Source organism: Brachyistius frenatus, unplaced genomic scaffold, assembly GCF_029030835.1.
Source record: "Brachyistius frenatus isolate BFR_SWC_R1_liver_20210118 unplaced genomic scaffold, ASM2903083v1 Contig_43, whole genome shotgun sequence".
NCBI lineage: Eukaryota > Metazoa > Chordata > Actinopteri > Embiotocidae > Brachyistius > Brachyistius frenatus.
In genome coordinates, this window is record NW_027210642.1 from 2,805,784 (window position 1) to 2,822,360 (window position 16,577).

Genomic DNA, 16,577 nt, shown 5'->3' on the forward strand with positions numbered 1-16,577 from the left:
AAGTATGTCGGTGTGTTTATTGTGAAACGAATTACCCCACTCTAATTTAAAGTAACAAAGCCCATCATTTACCAGAGAGAAATGGGCCAACCAGTAAAACCATGTCGAATCAAAACCGGTTCTCTCTTCATTGCTGCACATCTTGAGCATTTTCTTTCCTGTTTTGTATCCTGTTGCAACATGCAGACTTTTTGGCACCAAGAAATCCTTGATACTTTGCTGTAACATCAGCCTATACTGTTCAAGTATCAAATAGTCATCAAACTCCAGTTGATACATCTGTTACTTGTCCTTTCAAGCCATGGATGTATGTTTAAAGTGACTAATGAACTTGTGATAGTTTTCTGGCTATAATGTTAAAACTCGTCTGACCTTGATGTGTAAGTGTCAAACGTTTATCATGTGTGTGTGTGTGTGTGTGTGTGTGTGTGTGTGTGTGTGTGTGTGTGTGTGTGTGTGTGTGTGTGTGTGTGTGTGTGTGTGTGTGTGTGTGTGTGTGTGTGTGTGTGTGTGTCGGGGGTGTGGGGGTTGTGGGCTCACTCGGTCCGTGAGAATAATGAGTCTGATGCAGCCCCACGCATCCTATCCGCCATTTCCACGGGTTTTTGGTTCCTCCCTCTCTCCTCCGGTCTTTGGTTACCATGGCGATGACGTCAAGTTGCACCACCGATTCAGCCCAGTAGACGGTTTTAGAGGCGGCGTAACAAATCCCCTACAATCGACTGCAGGAGCCATCATCCTGTGAAACTCCGCGGCTCGGATTCCCATCTCCTACTCGACCATCCTCTCGACTATCTGTCCGAAATGCGCGAAATTGTGCACTTGCAGGCCGGCCAGTGCGGAAACCAGATCGGAGCCAAGGTAGGCCTATTTTTTCTGATTTATTTTCTTCGCTCTGTTTTGCATTCTGCAGAGGCTTGTGCATTCTTTTCATGCAGGCACGCCTCGGCCGCGCCGAGAGGAGCCCTCTCGTCCATCCTTAAGGAATTCTCTATTAGAAACTCAGTGCTTCTTCTTTTCTTCATTAAAGCTGCGTGCTTTGCATTATAATTTTAAATCATAGGCGATGTGCTCGCTGATGTTCTCTGCAGGGTTAACATTCAAATCAATATTTATTCAAGCACCGATTTATGCAATAGACAAATATATGTATGCAACATCCAAAAACCATTTAGCTTTAATAATTGCATGCAAAAAAGTCCTTTTGCTGTTTTGTTTTTGTTTTTGTTTTTAATGTTGCAGGCGAATATGTAGGCGATCGACTGTATTAGTAATATAACCTTATGGTCACCGCAGGAGCAGCGTCCCTTCCCCCTCCTCATTTATGAGCTATTTTTAACCATGACTCTTTTCAAGCCAATTGCTGTTGAAACCCTATCTCATAACTCACTAATTTAAACTATTATTTTGTTATTTTAACATTGGTATGATTTTATCTATAATTTTTATGTTTGTTGACGTTTAATATGCATAGCACGAAAGACAGTTACTTACCAGGTTATTGCCATCTGCCTGATTACCCCCTGAGGCACTATTTCAGAATAATTGACTGCTCTTTTGACCTCTATTCAAGAGAATTAAAGACCAGCAGCTTTCTACTAATGCAAAGCATTCCATCTACCTATCCTTTTATCTGGCTATTTAAACATATACATATAAATATTCTTACATATTTATAAATGATATGAACTGCTTTTTAGTTTGGTTTTTTTTTAATTTTTTTTTTTTATTTATTAACTTTAGTCTCCCCCCTCCTCTCCTACCACACTGTTTTTTTCTCAGTTCTGGGAGGTGATCAGTGATGAGCACGGCATTGATCCCACTGGTAGCTACCATGGCGACAGTGATCTGCAGCTAGACAGGATCAGTGTCTACTACAATGAGGCCACAGGTAGGCGTCACATTCAGCTGTAATACACAACCGTTCAATCTGTTTTCTCTTACTGAGCTCTACTGTATAAAATGAATTTCATCTCTGGTTATGAACTGCTTTATGCAATGTGTAACCATTGTGCCTGGTTTTAGGTGGGAAGTACGTGCCCCGAGCCATCCTGGTGGATCTGGAGCCCGGTACGATGGATTCAGTCAGGTCTGGTCCCTTCGGGCAGATCTTCAGACCCGACAATTTTGTCTTTGGTAAGCTGTGTCAATTTTTTTCAAAAAAATTCACTCATCTGTATTCAAATTCGAATCAAGTGAACTGATTTTTGTCTTACCTGTGGATGTTACATCAGTAAACTGTGATGTTCTTGACTACAGGCCAGAGTGGAGCTGGAAACAACTGGGCCAAGGGCCACTACACTGAGGGAGCTGAGCTAGTGGACTCCGTCTTGGATGTCGTGAGGAAAGAGGCTGAGAGCTGCGATTGCCTCCAGGGCTTCCAGCTCACTCACTCCCTGGGTGGTGGTACGGGCTCCGGTATGGGCACCCTGCTCATCAGCAAGATTCGCGAGGAGTACCCCGATCGCATCATGAACACCTTCAGCGTGGTGCCTTCTCCAAAAGTGTCTGACACAGTGGTGGAGCCCTACAACGCCACCCTCTCTGTCCACCAGCTGGTAGAGAACACAGATGAGACCTACTGCATTGACAATGAAGCTCTCTACGATATCTGCTTCCGCACACTCAAACTCACCACCCCCACCTACGGAGACCTCAACCATTTGGTGTCCGCCACCATGAGCGGGGTGACCACCTGTCTGCGTTTCCCCGGCCAGCTCAACGCTGATCTACGTAAACTAGCTGTGAACATGGTGCCCTTCCCCCGTCTGCACTTCTTCATGCCAGGGTTCGCCCCCCTCACCAGCAGAGGCAGCCAGCAGTACCGTGCCCTGTCCGTGCCTGAGCTCACTCAGCAGATGTTCGACGCCAAGAACATGATGGCTGCCTGCGACCCGCGTCACGGCCGCTACCTCACCGTGGCCGCAGTCTTCAGGGGTCGCATGTCCATGAAGGAGGTGGACGAGCAGATGTTGAATGTGCAGAACAAAAACAGCAGCTACTTCGTTGAATGGATCCCGAACAATGTGAAGACCGCCGTCTGTGACATCCCACCACGTGGCCTCAAGATGGCTGCCACTTTCATCGGCAACAGCACAGCCATCCAGGAGCTGTTCAAGCGCATCTCCGAGCAGTTCACTGCCATGTTCCGCCGCAAGGCCTTCCTCCACTGGTACACGGGCGAGGGTATGGATGAGATGGAGTTCACCGAGGCTGAGAGCAACATGAATGACCTGGTGTCCGAGTACCAGCAGTACCAGGACGCCACCGCTGAAGAGGGCGAGTTTGAGGAAGAGGGAGAGGAGGATGTCGCATAAAATCCTCAGCTCACCTCGCTGCCAAACTTAATTTCACCTCACCCACCCCCCGACTCCATCCTCTCATCCCTCTCCATCTTAAATCGAATGGTCCGCCACGCTCTGAACAACTTGTCACCATCTAGATCACTGTTGCTCTAGTGTTAGACATCGATGTGTAATGGTACTAGTGACGTTTTTTGTTAAGATGTTTTTGTATGTTGTGGATGCACTGAATTATTGACATCCTTACATCTGTCCCATCATTGCCTTGCTGGATTCAAAAGCAAGTGATTTTAACCGTGAAGCCTTGAAACTGGAGAATGATTAAAGTCTCATTCCAAGGCCACATTTATGCCTCTGAGTTTTTATTGCTATATTTTATATGTGAACTGACATTTCTGCTGACCTTACAACACCGAAATGACAGAAAGTAACAATGTGTCCTGCAACATGCTGACAGGGATGTTTCTTCGCCACAAATTCTTCTTCTATTTAAATACTGAGTGGTGACTAGCTTTACACTTCCTTATGGCAATTAAGTGTTTGAATATCTGGGCTTTGATTGCTAAATAAATAAAGATGAGTTTAAGGCAAATGTTTGTAGTCAGTGACAAACCAAGGGTGCTCATCTTGTACTGAAGTCCACATTCATACAGTTTGGCTTTTTATTCATGCAATAAGAATGTAGATTAGAAACAATTCAGCAAAATACCAACAAAGACTGCATGATTTAAATTTTTGGCAGCTGGAAGACACACAGTCAGAAAACAGGATGTGCTGTAATGTAAATAACCTGATAAAGAGCAATTTCTTTTTATGAATTTGTACAAAATTTCAATGCAAACGCTGTCATAAAATCTCTACTTGTTTGGTGCTCCTAATCAGCTAAATTGTAGACAGGCTCTTCTCATCAGTTGGCAATCAGTGACAGTCCGTTCCATATAATGTGGTCTGTGAACAAGGATTTTAAAATAAACAAAATCCTGCTTTGCCCCCTTGTTTTATAATGTAACACATCATTTCACCTCAGAGATTCAAATACTCTGATGAGACAGTGGGAACCTTCCTATATTTTACCTTGATGTATGTCATATTTAGAAAGCTCATTGCAATCCAAACCCTGTCACATTCATCACCCTGCTAATGCTGACATCACACGACTGTATGAATGACAAATGTCTTATCTCCATTCAGAATTCACGGAGAACCAGAACGTGCACAGTATGTCTGTACAGAATAACTTAATGATACATGGTGTCTTTGCTCTAGTTTCCAAATAGGTTTCTTGTTAACAGACATAAAGGCCTGTAAATAAAAGATTAGACTCTATGATTTTTCACAACACTATAACCTTCTTCAGTACACTGAGGGGCTGAATTTTTCACTCTCTGACTAGCAGGAGTGTTTATCTGCAGAGCTGTTTTATCATATTATGACTCAGTGCACAAACATGGCTTATTTACATTTTTTGCGGTGCTGTGTAAACTTTTTAGGCTCTCCTATGTTCCCCTATTTCATACCCATATCTTATTTTGACTGGGATTGCATACAGTAAATAATCAGTAAAATCATGTATTTTAAATAAAACTCACAGGTGGCCCAGACATCCCTCAAGACAGCAACTTCTTCCTGCTCCTCCCGGGCTCTCCTCAGATTTTGAAATTCTTTATAAAGTTCAAAAAAATATTATACAAATATTCTGTTATTTATTTGACAAAAGCATAAATAAACATGCCGTGACAATGTAAAACATCTCCGCTTGATTACAATCAGTTATGTGCTGCAGGTCGATCTGATGAAATGTTTAGGTAATGTGGCTTTAACTTAGAACGATTTCTCAACGAATACTTCAAAGTGTAAACAACAGTTTGCTTTTGCTTGATTTCCAAGTGTAACTTCATTTCTACCACAAATTAGGTTCCTGAAAATCCAAAGTATTTTCATTATGTTAACATGTTTGATTACATCCATTATTATGATTTAAAAAAAAGACATTTGTGCATCTGTGTCCTTTTCAAATGAAATGCACTGAAAAGTAAAAGAAAATAGAGTTTGAGGTAAAAGATCATTGTAGAGTTCTCAGCGAAATTATGAATTCCTAATCAGAAACAAAACAAATACAGGTACATGAATTGTATATTAAGGCCACAAACATCTCTAAACTAAAATCACTAGTGGTGCTGAAATACTGCAGCTCCTGTTTCGCTTGAGCAGAATTATTCAGACCTCTTTGAACTGTTCAATTGTTCCTAAAAATCCACTAGAAGATGTATTCAGGCACGTCTCCTCAGAGCACCATGCAGTGCTTGTTGAAATGCAGCAGTAAGATCACTCTCTGTCCTCTTCTTAAGTTTTTCATTCAGGGCACAGTTCACAGGAACGCTGCCATGCGAGTGTTTGCACTCCATTCCTTACATCCTTTCAGGATTTTGCACAAAAGCTCAGATGAGTCTTTCCTCCTTTGGTAGCTTTAATGCGTCTGGTGCGGCCACGCCGCGTGAGCCAGAGTGCTCCTCGGCACTGGGTCCGTACGTCCCCTCAGTCTGCCTCTTCTTTTTCACCACACAGAAGAAGGCAAGAACAGCCAGGACTATGAGCAGAACACCCAGCGTGACTGTTGGGACCACAATAGCTGCAACGTTGGATCCCTGCAAATGGAAAAACATAAGACAGTTAACAACGTTTGATGACATTGGATACTTTCTAATGTTATTTATAGTGATCATGATTCAAGTTTTTTACTCACTGTAGCGTTATTAGAACGGGTACCTCTTGGAAGAGTGTAATTCCCTGTGAAAACATCAGGAAATTTGTCAATCAAAAACTCCTCTCAGGCTAATTCACTGCTCTGTGCATACTTCACACAATTAAGTATGGCCTTCTTGTCTGCCGGTCAACTATTGAGTTATTTATTTACTTAATTTCCTAGTTAACTAATAATCTGCTATTTGTTTAACTAGTAGTTTAACTTGGCTCGTGCTGGTAAATTTTTTTGTTGAAACAGTTCACCACTGAAGAAACCAGTTTTTTTTTTGCCTGTAATCTGGTTGATTTTAAATGAGAAGTTTGAAATTTTCCCCAAATGTAATGGGTTTGTTGGACCAGTTTCCAGGCATCAAAGGTTCTGGCAAGGAAATAGTCCAGCACATAACCTCCTGTAACACGGTGAATTGTTGTTTTTACATTTCTGTTTCAGTTCAGATTAAAACATAGATTATATATAAAAGTGGACATAGCTTTTGGGTCTGAAAAATGAGGCCAATACGGAAGTGCCTTCACCTGCAATACGACCGAATGCAGCTAGGGGGCAGTTCCAAAAAGCCTCCGGCTCCATAGACTCCCATTCAATTTTCATAATGAAATACAAAGTTAATTTAGATTCATTAGAAAGTCATTTAAATTGTTTCCAGTTTCACTGTCAAGCTATAAGCTTCTCATCAAACTGTCAGTGAGAAAGCAAACAACAATATTTCCCTATGTCCAACTATTGCTTGCATGTACACTTTTAACAAAATGCAGGCCTACAGAGGGATCTTTAAAATATGGTATAAAATGTGTTTGTGAGTCCAATAATGACTAATGGACAAAAAAATGTATGCCCATAAGGCAAAAATGCACACACAAAAAAACAACTGACTTAAATATTCAGTAGGTTTCTGTATACAACATGGTCCACATTTAAATGTGTGTGTTTTTTTTTTAACATGAAACCTCACATTTTATTTTCAATACACAGGCCAAATAGGCAGAAAAGAGAAGTCACTGCCCACTTTCTAGGCTACAGATAAGTCTTCCAGATGACCCAGCAGTCCACTGTTGTTACCAGCCCTGACCAGCCGTGTGATTACTAAGTTACATCATGAAACTACATTGTAACTACTTGGCCAGGAGAGCAAATAAGGAGGGGGCTCGGGAGAGCAGAGTGTACTGCGGCTAAAACAAACTGCTGAGTCAAACAACACACTGCTTGAAAATATAGAACAGGAAAAAAAAAATCTAGTCTACTGTCGTTTTGTTATTGTTCAGCTTTAAAAGAGTCACGTTTAGTTTTGAAAACCCCTCCCCTACCATTTTTCTGAGTCAATCATTAACTCGGGTAAATAGTAAACTGTGCAAGGACAAAAGTGCAACTTGATAAGAAATTGCAATGGGTGACAGAAGAGGGCAGCCATGGCTACAAAAGAAAGCAGAATACATTGTGAAATTGAATTCTTTTGTACAGTGCACGATTACTGATGATAAGCTAAGGCGAACAGTAAATATCTCTTACTCACCGTGCAGTGTCTTTATTCTCAGTCTAATGTTCGTACAAAATGCCAACAAGCCCACACACGTCTGAGATTTTCCTAAGAATGTATCCTAAGTTTTCTTATTTGTCATTATAGGATTTAATGCTGTGTGTATATGTGTGTGCGTGAGTGTTGGTGTGGTCAGAAGGATTTGTATGGGAGTGCTGGCTACCAACTCACCCCACGCAGGATTACTGCTCAGCACCAGCAGTAAAACACTCCAAAGCACGACTCCAGGTATGGCGGGCAGCACATCCGCACAGGCTGCCATCTCTCCCCGTCACTTGCAGGCCCAAGTGAGGAGGGCACACACTGGGAGCTCGGGGCATCAGCTTGGGTCCATTTCATTGGGACAAAGTCAGGATTTATGTCCCTCCTTGAACAGCTGAAGATACATTATTATCAGTCATTTGAAGGCAAACATCCTTTTGAGCTGACACTCCTGTATACTAATCTTAAGTTGTGTCAGGCAGATATAACAGCAACAACTGAGTCACATTCAGCCTGACGTTGAATCACTATGAAACCTGCTCACACCACAGGAAAATAACAGGCTATTAAAAGCACTTGTGTAATGCAGCTTTAAAGTTTAACCCCCTATCAGTTGCAGCACTATTATTATTATTATTATTATTATTGTTGTTATCATAACAATAGTATAATTGCAGGCTGACGTTATTTTTCCACAAATTGAATTAACACATACCTTTGATCCGACTGTTTTCAGATGGTCGAAGCAAAACGGGAAAACATCAAACAGGTTGATTCCTCACGAATGAATTACTTCCGCTTCACCTTGTCATAAATGAAAGTGCAACAAATATCACTCCGCTGAAAAACTACGGGTAACATCTTAAATCCAGAGTAGCCTCGTCTGCTGCCACTAAAACACCTGAATGGGTCCTTCAGTATCGGACTACATCCTCAGTTGGTCTTTTATGTAAAGCAGTTTTTTTCCCCCCCCCCCCCCCGTCTACTCTTCAGATCGCCATTGGTCACATGGTTCAGTTTCGTGTTACACTACCTGAGCGCAGTTATCTACCTGCAGCAGGGCGGACAGATCCTCCTTTGTACAAAAGTCGAAGAAAAGCGCAGGTTACTGAAGCAGAGCTGGGCCGATCTCTCCTGTTGCCATATCTTTTTTTTTTTTTTTTTTTTAAATCCTTCAAATAGACAAGAACTTTTCATCTCATTTATGTCGAATCATCTTCTGACACTTGATATATAAAGTGTTGTGAGGAGGCTCTAATGCTAGGTTTCTCTCACTTGCTCCAACCTGTAGAAGCACAATGTGTGGGACTGTACTCCCTGCCCACCTAAGCAACCTGGCTGCTGCTGCTGCTGCTGCTGATGGTGGTGGTGGTGGTGGTGGCACGAAATAGCGCCTCCATCAGGTTTCACGTTTTCCATCATATGAGAAAGGATATCAGCATTCCTGAGATATTTGAAGGATGAATTCGGAGACCAGCTGGTTCAGTGGACTCTAATCCTCACCCTAATCTCCCCTTCTCAGACTCAGAGGGGCAAAGAAAATGTAGGCTGCTCGACGCGGGCCTTAATCTGTGCTGGTCAGACTTTCATGTGGACTGTGTGAGAAAACTGAGGCGTTCTTAAAAAGCACTGTGGAAAATCACTCTTTACTACAGCGTTGAGACACAATGACGAGATGCCCAGTGCCAGTTTGTGCTGTCTGTTAGTATTTCAGCAATACAATATTCAGGAATCATAATTTGATGTTTGATTCACAGTAATTTATTCATTAGTCTGACACTTTATAGAGTCACAAAGTCTAAATTAACCAAAAAGTGATGGTATCAGTTCGTTATGTACAACTGTGGAAAGGAAAAGAGGCAGTAATATCACTGAATATTTGGGATGTTGAGTCATTGCATGTTAATTACTTAAAAACATTTTAAAAATAGAAATAGAAACACAATTTTACTGCAAGAAGATGGCACTGAAGAAAATCCATCAACAAGTGGCGGTCCGTCTTGTTGTATTTTCCATTTGTTCTTGCATTTAAGTCAGTCACTGCAGCATCATATACATAGTGAAATATTCTTGTTGAAAGGACGACAAGTTTGATATCAAGTCTGTCCAGGTTTGATCCGCTGGCCAGCGGAGCACCTGTACATTAAGTTTGACAACAATACATTTTACTGCTTGACATCCTGTATTAATCAGCTGCCAGGAGAGACTACAAACACAAATTAGGGTGTCACATGTACAATGACAGCACATTAATAGTCTTAAAATAAATATTTGTGAAGTTAAAGCGTATAATATTAATTTCTGTTCTGCAGAATACCGTTTCAAGGTTCATTTTCAAGGTTACGTTATATTGTACTGGATTGAACTGGGCCAAATATCTCTGGGGTGGGACACCATGAAGTTTACTTGTAGGCTATTTATGGAAACTGTAGCACATAAAAACAGCTGTAAAATACCTGCAGCATGCAATATAAATTGAACTCGGTTGGCGTCTTGGTTTACTTTGGCCAGTCAGGAGAGGAATTATTTGTTTATAGTTACCGTTACTAACGTAAGCATGCAGCAGGGTTTTCTCGGCCCTTGGCTTCTGTTGTCGTGCAGGTAGAGGGCGGTATAGAGGCACTTTGCCTTTTGTTTTAATGGAGGCGGCCCCTCTGTCACGCACGTACAGCTTGCCGTAGACGCGGGGAAACCTGGGTAGGACAGTCAAAGCGGCGGGAGAGCGGCAACCTATTCTCAAATTTAATGATACCTCGTCATATCGAGCATTGATTAAGTGAGTAGCGTGGGTTTAGTCGTATAAGGAAGACCGATACAACCATAAGCTGTGTTGGCTTATTATTCTGCTGGCGTTTGTTGACGGTGTGTTGCATTTAAAGCATTCCCCGAGAAACCGGTTTGAACGATTGTTTTTGATTTGACCCCCTTTTTTTTTTTTTTTTTTTTTTTTTTTTTTTTTTCTTTTTGTAGAGCAACAATGGCGAAGGTACAGGTGTTGAATGTGGCTGTCCTGGATAACCCGAGTCCTTTCGGAAACCCCTTTCAGTTTGAGATAACGTTTGAGTGCATGGAGGACCTCCCTGAAGGTGGGTACCGCTGCTCGTCGCAGGCTAAAAGCGACAGTCCGGTGCGGTTTCGGGCTGTAAAATAGCTAACGGCTAACACAACACGAGCTTTGTGAGAGGTTTGGATTTTAAATGATGAGAGGCAAAGTTACTTAAAAGGCAACGTGACGCAGCTTGTGGGGTGGGAGGGTGGGGTGGTGGTGGGGGGGGGGGGGGTCATATCTCCAAAGTTATCCAAATAAAGTCATCTTGGAGAATCGCACAAACGGGCTAATGCCGACTACTGTTTTTGTTTTCGTGATAATGCACCTTTAAGTGCACCCAACTTGCACCTACCACGGTCCTCCTGCAGGCCTCTGCCATCTAGTCACGCCTGGAACAAAGATCATGTGTGGATTGTAAACATGAACGTGTGTGCACATCACAGTTTAGCTCTTTGCATTGACTCAAACGTGTCTTGTATGTCTCTACATTTCTGTGTACGACTATATCTGGATGCATTTCTTGATTAATAGATAAGAAACCGAAAGAAACTTCTTGTATGTGAGAAGCCTTACCTCTGGCCATTTTAAAAAAAAAAAAATTTTTTTTAGTTATTATTCAATCAATCAATACGTTTTTATTTAGAGTGCAGTCGCCCCATACACTTTGCAGTAAAAACATAAAGCAAGCAGTTAAAAAAAAAAAAAAAAGTGAATATTTAAAGCTTGTAATCAGCACTTATTAAAATGCATCATCTAATAGGTTTCGGGGGTGGTGGGGTGTTCAGCTTTTTTTTTTTTTTTTTTTTGTGAAACATCACTTCACTAGCCTCCTTTTTTGTTTCCAGACCTGGAATGGAAGATCATTTACGTTGGCTCAGCAGAGAGTGAAGAGTATGACCAAGTCCTCGACTCCGTCTTGGTTGGCCCGGTACCTGCTGGCAGACATATGTTTGTTTTTCAGGTGCGTTTGGTTGACACATGACACTAAAGGCGTTATCTCAAGTTTGTATCTTGAAAAGATGCTGTTTAGCTGAGCTTCAGCATCATAAACATGTCCTAATGGAGCTTATACTTGAACTGTCTGTCACTTTTTTTTCATTCAACTGGAAATTGCAGCCTGCTATTATACCTTGCAAATCAGCAAAGGCATGTTGCCTGTAAAGGTTTGGTCAGTTTTCTTTCTCACCTGCATAGCGTTTTAAGTAACAGATCAAATATTACAATCTGCCACTTTTACACATTTGAAGATCATCCTGCAGTTTCTGTTCTCACTACCGATTCATCTGGCTACATGACAATAATGCAGCTCCGCAGTTATTGCCAAACTGGAGGTAATATGCTTATCAAATTTTACATGTCCTGTGTTGTTTTTTGTTTAATAGGCCGACGCTCCAAACACCGGATTGATCCCTGAAAGCGATGCTGTCGGTGTAACTGTAGTGCTGATTACCTGCACATACCGTGGCCAGGAGTTCATTCGCATCGGTTACTATGTGAACAACGAGTACACGGACCCAGAGCTTCGTGAAAATCCTCCAATCAAGCCAGACTACACACAGGTCAGACAAATCATTCATTTAACTTTATATCATTGGGGTAAAATAATACTGTGGACGGTAACACAGTTGTGTGCAAGACTTGGGGAGACTTGTTGATTCTTTTTGAAGTAAATATACCGTTTGCAGTACGCACAAATCAAAAATGAATCATTCTTCAAATATCACTATTCATTTCATGAACTTTGAAAATTAATAACAAAATGTATACAGTAATTGCAAAAACATTAAAAAAAAAAAAAAAAAAAAAAAAAGTTGAAACACCCTGCTAAGTTAGTTCTCGATAAACACCCCCATATCTTGAAGAAGTGTCAAGGTGGAGTTTAAGGTATGCTTTAGATAATTTTCCTCTTGTAGAGACCAGCCTGTTTTCAGTTTTACTTTTTAACTTACGCTGCATTTTCACCTGGAATTAGCTGATATTTAGTATAAATATTTAGTGGCACTGCTTCCTGTGCTACTGGGAACAGCATAACCCGAACAGCAGAATACTTTTACCCCTGTGCCAAACAGCAGAAAGGTCTTCGTACATCAGATACTCCTCCATTTTTGGCTTGACTGCAACAGCCGGGCCAGCCCGATAAACGCAAATACCAGTCACTGAACGAGTGACCAAGTGATAAAGATTACTGTGTGAATTTCAAATGAAAAGTTAATCTCACCATAACCACTTAGTCTCATTAAGGTTGTGGCGGCGGCAGCGGCAAAACAGAAAAATAGTGCCGTCCTTTTTCCCCTAATCTTACTCCAGCTCGTTTGGGGGATCCCAAGCCACTCTGCAATCTCAATCTTTATGTCCCATGTACTGAAAGTTCATGACCATTGGAGATGGATAGGCCACATTACATCTCAGCCCGCTCTTCACCACTGCAGTTTGGTGCAGTGACCGAATGACTGCTGCCGCTCCTCCGAGCCTAACGGCCTGAAAGGCTCTTGTTTCAAAACAAAGCCAATTAGCGTTTCATATAAGGTTCAGCCAAAAATTTAAGTTTTGACCTTGTCTTGTTTCTCCAAACACAGCAACCTTTGGTCATTGTACGAATTTTTCCACAACACTTGTTTCCAAAACAATCCAAGTGTTGTTTTGATTATGTCAGACATTGAATTTTGTGACAAAGTTGTAGATTAGGCTTCCTCCTGATGACTCGTCCATGTGCACCCTGTTTGTGCGTCACAGTGCATAATAGAATGGTAAATCTCCAGCTCCTATGCAGTCATTTGAAGGTTTTGCTTTTCCTTTCCTCCCAGATGTGCAGTTTTAACTGGATGTTTTCTTGGTTTTTGATATCTTGTCACGACTTCTGCTGCTCCTTTTTTTTTTTTTTTACCATATTTTAATAACAACTAACAGTGAATTAACATTTGAAGGAACACTCATTCTTATGTGTTCGCTGCAGGGGCTGTTTTTTTTTTTTTTACTGCTGTTCCCTTCAAAATTAACAATGTTTCATTTGTAGCAATTGCAATGAAATGTTTTTTTCATGAGCTTCAATATACAGTTTAGTGTTCTCTAGTGGTCTCTTCAAAGAACAAAAGTCAAACTAAAACGTTTCTTCAAAAATACATAATCTAGACATACAAAAATTAAAAAAAAAGATAATTGAAAGACAGAGTACACTAGATAACTCTTATCACTCTGTGATGTTGAGTTATAATAACTATTGAAATAGAAAGGCAGACATTGAGCAGCATGGTGCACTAATGCATCCTGGATTCCAGGCCGAGCTTGCCCTTTGGAATGGAAAATGCTCTGATTGTTTGATTATCACATTCCCTTGGTTATGTAACTTGTTAAGTAGATATTTTACTATTCTGTGAGCAGTCTTGTTCATTCAGATGGAAACTTCAGTCATAAGCCGCTGTGAGTTTTGCTGTAATAACAAAGGATTTTGATTGTAGGTGTCACATATTTAAGGTGGCTGACATTTGGAACGAAAACTTTCACTCACAGGTGCAAAAGAAAATAGTGTTATGAGGGATTACACTGGTTACAGCTTGTTGTATTTGTAGTTTCATGTAGGTTAATATACAGCTATTTGTGATTACTTGTTGAATAAACAGATTTTGGTAGCATTGGGTTCATCCTTTGTTACCCTGTTTTATGGAGAATAAGTGAAGTGGGATGTAATTGTGCCGGATAGTAGCGTGTGTATTTTTGCGTGTAGAAATTGCACATATAAGCTACAGCGAAAGGGAAAATAATCAGTCAAAAGAAATTTCCCCTCGGGGATTAATAAAGTGTATAAAATCAAAAATCAATTTGTGAAATGTTAAAGGTTTTCAAGTGATCCCAGTGTTTCCATTTAGGTTGTTAAATGTTTAGGAAGACATTGTGTTTCTCTTAATCCCAGTTATTACACACAGATCCCTGTGACAGGCAAGTGTACCGTGCATTTTAATATAATATTACGACAATGGTTAGATCGCTTGTATCAGTTGCACTCAGATACCACGTTAACATTCAGAAATATTGGCAATATTATCTGTTTTTGATAAAACTGTACAAGTAAATGCAATCATATAAGAACACCTCGCACCATGATATCAAGAGGTGAATGTGACTGGGTATTTCTTTTTGTGTGTTTCCTTTTCAGCTCCAGAGAAATATTCTGGCATCAAACCCACGTGTTACCAGATTCCACATAAACTGGGAGGGCTGTGCAGAGCGAATGGAAGACTCTGAAAATGTGGATCCTTCTTCAAACTCCATGCTCCCTCCATCCTGCCTCCCAGGAAAGGCCCCACCTTTGGGGATACTGCCAGATAACTCTATGGACTGCTTATAGAGATGCCCCCCGCCTCCTCCCCCCGCCCAAAAGGTGACAACTGACAGCACGAGACCTTTTCTTTGAAGAATGCCTATGGACATTCTAGTGTGGATAAATTGATGTACAGACATCCCTGCCTTACAGCTGCTCTTACTTCACTGAAACTTCTCAAAAATGGACTCTCAACTTGGGTTTCAAATCCATGGAAGATAATAAACATCTTACTGGATGATTCTTATTAATAGATGGGTAGCTCCTTGAAAAGGAAACGGCGACTGTGAAAAGATGCAGCTGAACTGAACTGTAACAGAAAGCTGTTGTTTGATTCACCTTCCTTCCTTTTGTTGGTGCAGAATGGATTTACACCCAGTTAAGAGGATTTCGGCCCTGAAGCAATAGGCAAATAAATTTCAATATGTTGCTGTGCAAGAATTTCATAATCTGATATTATGTTTTGTGTTCAAATTGTATTTCAACTTTTCCCCAATTAGATTGTGGAGTTTTTGATGGGCTATATAACTTCCTCATTGTTCCCCCCCCCCACCCTTTGTTTTTCTCCTGTTTGCAATATTTGTGTTTCAAATAAAACAGCAATGTATTTGTTTTGTATCTGCGTATGAATAACCTCAGCGTGTCCCTCCCAGTTACTTGGATTATTTTGTTTGCACATGTTATCCAAGCGTGATTACAAAATGAGTCTAACCGGAAAACACATGCCATTGTTAAGTATGTATCTGTACATGTATTATCGTTTTATCACTATACAGTAAAACACAATTGAGTGCCAGCTGTGTAACACAAATATCAGTGAGTATCCCCCTCATACTTTCACATTTTACTAAAAATAGCCTGTGTTCACGTCACACCCAATCACAGACTGGTCGGCTAAAGGGGGTGGCTAAGCTAGTCATTTTGGAAAATATTTGACTGCAAGTAGGATGACGACTGAAAAAATATGTGCGATTGGTTTATCTTCTCCGATAAATTCAGTCCTATAAATTCAAACAGCTGATCATTTAAAGCTAGAAGATAAACACGGTTGCAGCAATGGGGCGTATTGGGTGCTAGCGAGTCCTGGAGGCGGGACAAAGCTTTTTTTTTTTTTTTTGACAGGCGAATCGCATCAATGCAACGATTGGACGCGATAGCGCTCATCCAATCGGCGCTCGACTCGTGACTTCTGTCACCGCCCAGCGTCCGTGCGCGGAGCCAATCGGGGACGAGCAAAGGCGGGACCTGGTCGATGGACGACTGGAGTTTCCCTTGCGGTCTGAAGATTAATGGAAGGGTTCTTGTTGATCTGAGGAATCGGCTATCAGGTGGTCGGTTCCAGGAAGCCATTGCTCTTGACGGCTCGGTCAGATACGAATGGAGAGACATCCGTTTTAACAAGCAGCGGCTGGACACAAAAAAAGAAAAAGAAGAGCAACCTGGACACCAGATTCGCCTCCCTGGTCTCGACTGTAAAGGCCTCGAGATTAGCACCTCGGTTACCATCAGGCCGGGATACGGGACGCTGGAAGCTAACGCTTAGCCCTGCTCGTTTAGACAAGACGGGAGGAGGAGGAGGAGGAGGAGGGGAGAAGAAGAAGAAGAAGAAGAAAAAACAACAACAACAACAACCC

General features: G+C 41.4%; 3 protein-coding genes across 7 annotated transcripts; 2 read left to right on the forward strand and 1 right to left on the reverse strand.

Moving 5' to 3' along the window:
- Positions 1-680: 680 nt before the first annotated feature.
- On the forward strand, positions 681-3,645 carry tubb4bl (tubulin, beta 4B class IVb-like). Its single transcript, XM_069702960.1, has 4 exons — positions 681-861; positions 1,783-1,891; positions 2,026-2,136; positions 2,260-3,645. The coding sequence occupies exons 1-4, from the start codon at positions 805-807 to the stop codon at positions 3,315-3,317; spliced, it is 1,335 nt and encodes a 444-aa protein (XP_069559061.1). The 5' UTR covers positions 681-804; the 3' UTR covers positions 3,318-3,645.
- A 1,010-nt stretch (positions 3,646-4,655) lies between these two features.
- crb3a (crumbs homolog 3a) lies at positions 4,656-8,891 on the reverse strand. 4 transcript variants are annotated; one of them, XM_069702964.1, is made up of 5 exons: positions 8,631-8,891; positions 8,295-8,377; positions 7,769-7,973; positions 6,046-6,089; positions 4,656-5,947 (listed from the first exon to the last, which is right to left on the reverse strand). In XM_069702964.1, the coding sequence occupies exons 3-5, from the start codon at positions 7,857-7,859 to the stop codon at positions 5,741-5,743; spliced, it is 342 nt and encodes a 113-aa protein (XP_069559065.1). In that variant the 5' UTR covers positions 7,860-7,973; positions 8,295-8,377; positions 8,631-8,891; the 3' UTR covers positions 4,656-5,740. The 4 variants fall into 4 exon arrangements, with proteins under 4 accessions (XP_069559065.1, XP_069559063.1, XP_069559064.1 ...); XM_069702962.1 differs by having other exon boundaries at positions 8,295-8,383; XM_069702963.1 differs by having other exon boundaries at positions 8,295-8,383; positions 8,613-8,648.
- A 1,381-nt stretch (positions 8,892-10,272) lies between these two features.
- On the forward strand, positions 10,273-15,754 carry asf1ba (anti-silencing function 1Ba histone chaperone). 2 transcript variants are annotated; one of them, XM_069702965.1, is made up of 5 exons: positions 10,273-10,355; positions 10,550-10,665; positions 11,474-11,589; positions 12,011-12,187; positions 14,779-15,754. In XM_069702965.1, exons 2-5 carry the CDS (start codon positions 10,557-10,559, stop codon positions 14,968-14,970), a joined length of 594 nt encoding a protein of 197 aa, XP_069559066.1. In that variant the 5' UTR covers positions 10,273-10,355; positions 10,550-10,556; the 3' UTR covers positions 14,971-15,754. The 2 variants fall into 2 exon arrangements, with proteins under 2 accessions (XP_069559066.1, XP_069559067.1); XM_069702966.1 differs by lacking the exon at positions 10,273-10,355 and adding an exon at positions 10,371-10,441.
- Positions 15,755-16,577: the final 823 nt, after the last annotated feature.

Coding starts and splice junctions, on each gene's coding strand:
- tubb4bl (XM_069702960.1), top strand. CDS start 805: ATGCGCGAAATTGTGCACTTGCAGGCCGGCCAGTGCGGAAACCAGATC. Junction 862..1,782: donor GAAACCAGATCGGAGCCAAG/GTAGGCCTATTT, acceptor TTTTTTTCTCAG/TTCTGGGAGGTGATCAGTGA. Junction 1,892..2,025: donor CTACTACAATGAGGCCACAG/GTAGGCGTCACA, acceptor GCCTGGTTTTAG/GTGGGAAGTACGTGCCCCGA.
- crb3a (XM_069702964.1), bottom strand. CDS start 7,859: ATGGCAGCCTGTGCGGATGTGCTGCCCGCCATACCTGGAGTCGTGCTT. Junction 6,090..7,768: donor GAGCAGTAATCCTGCGTGGG/GTGAGTTGGTAG, acceptor ATGTTTTCACAG/GGAATTACACTCTTCCAAGA. Junction 5,948..6,045: donor CCCGTTCTAATAACGCTACA/GTGAGTAAAAAA, acceptor TTCCATTTGCAG/GGATCCAACGTTGCAGCTAT.
- asf1ba (XM_069702965.1), top strand. CDS start 10,557: ATGGCGAAGGTACAGGTGTTGAATGTGGCTGTCCTGGATAACCCGAGT. Junction 10,666..11,473: donor CATGGAGGACCTCCCTGAAG/GTGGGTACCGCT, acceptor TTTTGTTTCCAG/ACCTGGAATGGAAGATCATT. Junction 11,590..12,010: donor GACATATGTTTGTTTTTCAG/GTGCGTTTGGTT, acceptor TTTGTTTAATAG/GCCGACGCTCCAAACACCGG.